Raw genomic sequence first — 7,618 nt, 5'->3', positions numbered from 1 at the left:
TGTGTCCCCCCAAAATAAACTAAATACCAGTAACCAAAATTAATCTGACTTGATCTCTTGCCTTCTAGCTTGCCACATCCAGCACACATAATAGACTGGTATACTTAACCTCTGAATTTAGGACTGATTTTTACCCTTTTCCAGCCCAGCCTCCATCTGAGTGATGCCCAAGTGAGGTTGGAGGAACCCTGCAGTTACCCCTGCTGTAAGGCAGCAGGGAGCAAGTGTGTTACAACAGTGAGGGCTAATGGGACCTCTACAGCTCCTTCAGCTCCGTCTCCTTTCCGGAAAATGTGCCTCTACATATCTCTCTCACAGAGTTTCATGTCAGCTCACACCTCTGTTTTCTTACTGGTCTACCTTCCAAGGCATTCAGGGATGCATTGTCAAGCCATGGGGACTGAGCAGTGAGCTGTGCATTCCTCTTCTGCAAGCAAGTTGCTTCAACCTAGTCCCTGTTGAGAACTGTGTTTCTCTGTATTATCCCAAGGGACAACTGGAGTGGTAGCTTTGGTTTCATGCTTACTCTTAGCGCATATATTGAAAACACCTGTAAGACTGTTAGAAACACTGTTGGACTACTAGTAACAAATCTATATATTTTCAACTCCATCTATAAAAATCCCTTTCCTTGCTCCACAGGTAAACAAGTACTTCCCCCTACTTTCCTATAGTTTAAAGATCCTCAAGAGGATGAACAGCAGAAGCAGCAACTTCTCACACATATATAACATCAAAAGAGAGTATTTTTCATTTTTAAAGCTCTGTAAACTGTGGTCATTCGTATAAATTGTGATATCTCCTTGTTGATGTACATATAAACTGGTTTGTGGGATGCAGAGGTTATAAATTGCTCAGTGAATTCCTATGCAGATTTATGGTGTGGAAGAAGATCTACTTTTTACTGTAAGGGCTTTCAACCAAAGTATGATTCAAAAGTCAGTGAGTCTCTCTTGGCTTTTATCAGTTATGGTCCAAGCTGCAAGGTGGGCCATTTAATGTCATAGATACAACACATACAGACGTCTGTAGGAGGTTTTGCTTGGGAAGAGGTGGAATGATTTACCTGTCTGAGGGGAGAATGGGGATAATATGTAGTTATTGATAAGCCTTGTAGTAGAAGTGAATGTGGGGGAAGAACTTGAACAGGAAAGTGAATGAACACAACTTTCCTCTCTAGTTAAATAAGGGAAAAAAAAATTTGTTTATGTTTAAAAGTTGCGTTGGTGCCTACTTTTCTGGGCTATTTGGATGTACATAATTTAGTAGGTACTGTCTGATGAGTGCTGGTCCATTACTTTGTCTAGCCTATTACTACAATGAAGTCCTTCCAAAAAATAACACATTGTAAAGATAAGCAAATGAAGAGGTTGTGATAATTATCTTTGTTTTTCTTTAAACCTAGGATCCTGGCTTTTGTTGAATATGCTACTTGTTGATTTTGCGGCTCACATTTTCCAGTCCTATATAGAAGAGGAGAAGGAAGAGGGAAATTCCTTGGTTGCAAGGCAAAATGAGGTCCCTCTTCTGTGTATTTATGAGCCCAGCCATCTCTCAGCTTGTTTTGCAGAGGAAGAACCTCAAGCTAATGCTCAACAGACAGCTCTTGTGATGCAGAACCAGAATAACTTCGGATTAAGCAATGTTTTCCAGAGTTCTGAGTTGTTTGGTGAGCACCTCCACTGTCAGCAAGGTGAAATTAACATTAACTTAAAAGAAAATGGTGGGAAAAAAAGTTATAAATTAGGACCAGTTGGAAGATGTATGGCTGATTGGGGTTTTTTATGCATGTAAAGTACAACTAACGAAATCCAGGTTTGCATGGAGCTGTGTCCAATGTCACTGAAACCTCAAGCCACAAAGCATCGTCTACATCCTGCCCCCACCCCATGATCCTATCAAGGGATTGTAATCTCAACATCACCCACCTCCCCAGCACCACAGGTTCCTGATTCTTTCCTTAGGTTTCCAGCAGACCTCTGGAGCTCCTTCTGATTCCTCAAGTGTTGTCTAAGGAAGAGCAGTGCTGTTCTGGTGGGCTGCAAGCAGGCCATCTGCTAGCTGACAAACAGACTGCATGTATTCATTGATCAAAAAAGAGAGGGCATGGTGTGGTCTTTCCTCACTGTTGGAAGCGCTGAGAGGCTCTCTTCCCTCCACTTATCTGTTACTTTTATCAAAATATATGAAATATCTTCAGAAATAGGAAATCCTCGAGACTTCTCTGCTCCACCAGCTTTTCTTGCAGTCAGTCCACTGCTCCAAACTTACTAGCATAAGGTGTGACATGCAGGTAGAAAACGAGATAGACTCTAAGTCTTCTAGAACACAAGGCTAAAATACAAGAACACATGGGGACATGGATCAAGCCTCTGTGGTTAATGCAAGTGATGAATTAGACATTCAGCTGTTTTCATATTTCTCTTCCATGCAGTAAGAGCACTTGTCTTATATCTCAGAGTACATGGTGTTTTCCATAAAACTGTGAAAGACAAATGTTAAAGGCACCAAGACTCACAGAGAAAAATTATATTTTGGGGGTGACACTACTATAGTTATTTTACTCCCAAGAGGTATTCAGTTTCCATACACTTCCACAGGAGTGGAAATTGACTGTTTTAAAAACATGTTTATTAGTTATAAAGACGTTTAGGGGACCCTAATTTTTTTTTCTAATGTAGTTCAGCAAAGAAAATTGGAGGGGAGAAAGCAGGCACACAGGGGGCAAACCAAGAATGATTTGTACATGCAATGGCCATGTTTGACAGATTTTGTTATTTTTCAAATGTGGAATATTGACCCATCCTGCCATACCACCTTTATGTCAAAACGTAAACTGCGCTGGCTGCTGATAATTTGCAGGAGACCTCTAATCACTGATGGTCAGAAACAAGGAAATAAACCTCTAGAAATTTTATTCAATATCTGCCCATTTCCTGTGCTCCTCACTGTGCTGCCTTTTGTATGGCCTATGCCCATTGCAATGGTTTCTGCAGGGGTCATCAGACAAGGACTTGGTCTGTGTAAGTGATGCGCTTATAAATGTGCCTATCAGTTTTGCATTTTTTGTACCTGATCGCAAGAACAGAGCAAGGCTGATTAGAGTGAGGGATGAGGAATCACCCCTTTCAGAATAACAGGGAAAGGGTGTAAAATGTGAAAGGAGAAGTATGAGGACTTAAGGTGTGGAGGAGAGAAGGACACAGCAAATGGTTGAGAAAGTGTAGAAGTTTAGAGATTAAAGAATCCAACAGATGGTGGGTTCTACCAGTCTATGTGCAAGATTCTGACAACTGGGATGAAAAGGAGATTCTAGTAAGCGCCTGTTAAGTTGTGGTTCAAGTGCTTACAGTTTGTGATGGGAGTTGAAAAACTTGAATCTGCAGCTCAAAAGGGCTTCAGGAGCTGTGAGAGAGTGAGTGAGCACTTCTGCCCACTCATCTTCTTCAGATGGGTGGTAGCTCCCACCTCAACCGTTGCAGATTCTTTCTTTTGTATATCAACACTGATGACACAGGTTTCTGAAAAACACAGTTGCCAAAAGCATCTCTATCACTCACTGCTTTGTTTGTATTGTCATCTCTGTAGATCCTCTGGCAAGATTCCCACTGCACAAGGATTTTTGTTCTGTGACTTTTGACCACCAAAAATCATCATCATGCTTCCAAGGAGCCATCTGTCCCTGCTCTTGACTAATCCCCTTTTGGCCACAGCCCATTCTGTTGGGTATCTAAACCCTCAGCAGCCATAGCAGCGTCCACCAGCCACACTGCTGTTTCCTGGACCACATTTCTGCTGCCTGACATATTGCTCAGGTTTATTTCATAATTTTTGCTTTTAATTCCTTCACCTCAGGCAGGCTTGGCAGCTTTCTGCAACCCAGTGCCTTTCATCAGTTCCCATTCTCCACTCCATCCATTGCCAGCACCACCCAACCTCCATAGCTTTTTAATCTTGTCCCACGAGGCATTTCTATGCCTTCTCTACAGCCTGTTATGCTGCGGAAAAAAAATCTGTTCATTGCACCTCCACACTCAGCTCTTTGAAATTAGTGCTAACCACTCAGTCTTGCTATGAAACCCTGGAAAAATATGAGGGAGGACTGGTAAAAGAAATCAGAAAAGAAATCTCCCAACTTTACCCTGACAGCAGCAGCACCAATATGTGTGGCTTAGCAGATCCCTTCGTGATCTTTTAGTTGTCACCTTCATTCTTCCTCTTCCTTCCCCATCTGTTTCTGGTCTTCCATTCCGAGTTGATGCTGAATATAAATTAGACTTCTCAGCAGAGAGACCATTTTTTTTCCATTTATTTTGAACAGTGCAGTACATTCATGAATGTTATCTTTAAATATATCTTAAATAGTTAATACATAGAGTCAATAAATAGAGTTAATACTCTTGAAGACAGAATACATTCTGAATTGGCGGGATCTCCCAAAGAAAACATTAGTTTTATACAAAAAAATATAGAGGGCAAGGAGCGAGACAGTAGAAGATTTGTACACACCGGCTTAGCGGGGAAGTGTGGCAGATAAAATGCTATAGAGCCAAACACACATAGTATGAACTCAGAATCAATGAAACTGGTGGCAGTAACAGAGATGCTCTGAACAAGCTGTAATCTATTAAAGTGCAGCTCAGAGAGCATTGGCCAGATCTTTATTCCCTATCATGGAGCTTGCAGTTGCTTTCTCTCAGCATGAATAGCATTTTTGCATCTAGAAAATCCATTCTAGGCTTCTGCTTTTTGTTCACTTGTTACCAAATTAAAATCCTATTAAACTGCACACCTGCAGTGGGTTTATCTTCAGAACACTGTGCTGTAGCTTTTAATCCAATTCCACACCTTCATAACATACAATATACTGCAAATCAGGGCACGAAGAGACTGAGGATATGCTATTCCTAGCTCTGTTGGCAGAGAGCAAATCAAACACTTTGATTTGTTAAAAGGAGAGAAAAAAATAGGACACAGTTAACTACTTGACTTATAGGAATGGTAAGTGTTCATCTGAGTGGTCTGTATAAACCAGGATACAGAGATCAAGTGAAATCATTAACTAAAATGATCCAAAAATGAGAGCAAAATCATGACCCTGATTGAATTCAGTGTCAAAACTTCTGCTGATTTTAAGAAAGCCAGAATCTCAGCATGAAAAAGCAGTCCCCATCAGGAGAGAGACAGGCTGAGACTATTTGTTTTGAAAATGAAGAGAAGGGCTTACAGCTGACACACAGAGTCTGAGAAGAGTGAATGACATATTCAAAGTGGATATGCTCTTCTGTCAGACCTTTGCCATCCTACGATGATCCCCAATGTGTGCTTCCTCTTGTTGGGTTTATTTGATGTAAAATAAGGCTGGGTATCTATAAAATAGCTCAGGTTCAGCAAGTCAGAACAGAGAAGGTTTTTTTGTTCAATGAAGGGAGAAACAAATGATTTACAATTCCTACAGTCAAAACATTTCCATATTTCTTTTCTAATTTTCAGCACATCCAGGTAATCTAGGAAGAGAAAATTATTATATCATGTACTAAGTTGGATCTTCAAGTTGGAAAGGAAACATTTCCTACTCAAAAAGATGAACTGATATTTCTTTGCCTCCAATAAACAGCAAATCTTCAGAGAAAACCATCCTGACTATAGCATTCTATATGCTACACCATTCTTACTTTTTGATAAAACTTTGAGAAATACTGTTTTCATTCTCTTTAACTTAAGATCTTTTTTTTTTGAAAATACTAAATGAAAAACTGGGCTAGCAATACAGTTATTTTAAGCTGTCATGTGATTTGATTTAGACTGCTTGAATAAATCTTCAGAAGATAAAGGTGAACTACTTGTGGTTTGGTTTTATGTATTTCTTGTATTTTCCTGTTGTCAGTAAAGCTGAAGACCTACCTGAGGTAATAATGGTAAATTTATCTGGGAGCTACAGCATAACTGAATGACTCTTTGTTAATGCTGCTTTGTGTCTACGGTGTTTAATTTAAAATTTATATTTACTGAATATAAAACCTAGCACTAATTCCTGTTTTAAGAAATTCCTGCTTTGTTTCCCATTTCTGCAGGATACAAGATTCAATATCTCACATATAATTCTATTAATTGAAACAAAATAGGCTTTATATAACGTTACTATTTTATTATGTTCAAAACTAGGTTGTTTGAACTTGTTCGGTAAGTAAAGTACAAGCAAAGACGTTTATGAAGAGAAACCCTGGCATAAATTCATATAAAATAGTAAATACAAACGATGAGATTTATATCTTGCATGCATCAGATTGTGTGAGGAAATTCCCTGAAACACCGGGGAAATGGGGGGTTTAACTATTTTTGAAGAGCATGCTTGCAGTGAGTTGTCTGTGCCTGGTTGCTATTTCAAGAAGGGACAACTGCTTCGATATTTTAAGAAGGGACATATCCTGAGTCAGAGAAAAGCACTTCTCAGGAGCTTGGGAAGCTTTCACTCATTTTGGGCTTGGAAATCTACATTGGTTTTCCGCTTTCATCTCCCTTCTTCTGCCTCAGCTCAAGCACTGAAGCGGGAATCAATTGTCAAAAGTGTGGTATTGCAGTAGACGTCACAGGGCCATGTGCTAAAGGAAAAGGTAGTCATATATTCAATTCTGCAGAGAAGAGTAAGTGTTTGGTGACAAAATTACATTTTCTTAGGAAGTATCTTCACAATCAGAAAAATTGATTTGGGTCTTTAGGCCTATTATACCCATTTCCACTATTCTTCAGGTTTTTATGGTGAAGATGAAAAAAAAAATGGAACAGGGAGTCTAGGAAAAAATATAAGCTAAAAATACTCAGTGTTCTCCATTCCACTTTATTTATAAGAGTTTAGATTCTACATTAGATATACCTGTTCTCATTGCACAATTAAGCAGAAGTTGTAGCAGTAGACTGATCTTGGAATCTGTTCTTCACAGCTATGAAAAAGATCTGTTAAATGTACCTGAGAACTTTCTGACAGGCAAAGGCTTCTGTGAGATTCATCCCTCCCTGTCTCCTATTGAACCTGTGTTCCTTAAATAATTTGCATGAATGCAGTGGAAGTTAACAAGCGTATGTTTTAAAGAATTACAACTTTGCATTGCCACAGTGAAGGGGTCTACTGCCAAGAAAGGAACTGGACGCCCACGTGCCTTTATTAAATTGGGCTACTGATATAAACTCATATACATGCAAATCTTTGCCTAATTACAACCTCGCCTGGAAAACGTTTAATAGCAGCTCCATGTATTTGCATATCAAAACACATCCTTGCGAGCACCAGACTAATGCTGCCTGTCACCTCGGACTTCGGGTCTTGCTGTGACTTGACCCCAGTGCCCAAACGTAGCTTCCCCTGCAACAGGAGAGTTCACATGGACACTCGCCCTCGTGGATTCTCTCTTTTTTAATAAACTGAGAGGTCGCACCGCCTCCGCCCGGACAGCTCCATCCGTTTGGTTTTGTGGTGTGTGTAGAAAACTTAAAACGTGAGATACCTGCTGGACCGCGCACCTGAGCCAGGGGCTCCATCAGTCTCCCGGGTCCCCCGCAAGCGACAGGCAAAGGCAGGGTTACCCCGCAGTGAGCCCCGCGCGGGCTGGGAACAGCGAGG

The 7,618-nt window shown here is 40.4% G+C and overlaps 1 protein-coding gene across 2 annotated transcripts in view; it reads left to right on the top strand.

Annotated features, from left to right (window-relative positions):
- Nucleotides 1-5,839, top strand: part of RFX8 (RFX family member 8, lacking RFX DNA binding domain) — a 33,592-nt gene extending 27,753 nt beyond the window's left edge. For both annotated transcript variants that reach the window (XM_017737182.1, XM_017737181.1), the window contains exons 15-16: nt 1,406-1,693; nt 5,494-5,839. In XM_017737182.1, coding sequence (XP_017592671.1) covers nt 1,406-1,693; nt 5,494-5,540 — 335 coding nt within the window. In that variant the 3' untranslated portion in view covers nt 5,541-5,839. The remainder of the gene's footprint in view (nt 1-1,405; nt 1,694-5,493) is intronic.
- The last annotated feature ends 1,779 nt before the right edge of the window (nt 5,840-7,618 follow it).

The sequence above is a fragment of the Corvus brachyrhynchos genome, unplaced genomic scaffold (assembly GCF_000691975.1).
Source record: "Corvus brachyrhynchos isolate BGI_N302 unplaced genomic scaffold, ASM69197v1 scaffold83, whole genome shotgun sequence".
In the NCBI taxonomy this organism is placed as follows: Eukaryota; Metazoa; Chordata; class Aves; order Passeriformes; family Corvidae; genus Corvus; species Corvus brachyrhynchos.
Note: the sequence above shows the minus strand (reverse complement) of the source record. Positions and strands in the feature narration are given on the sequence as shown.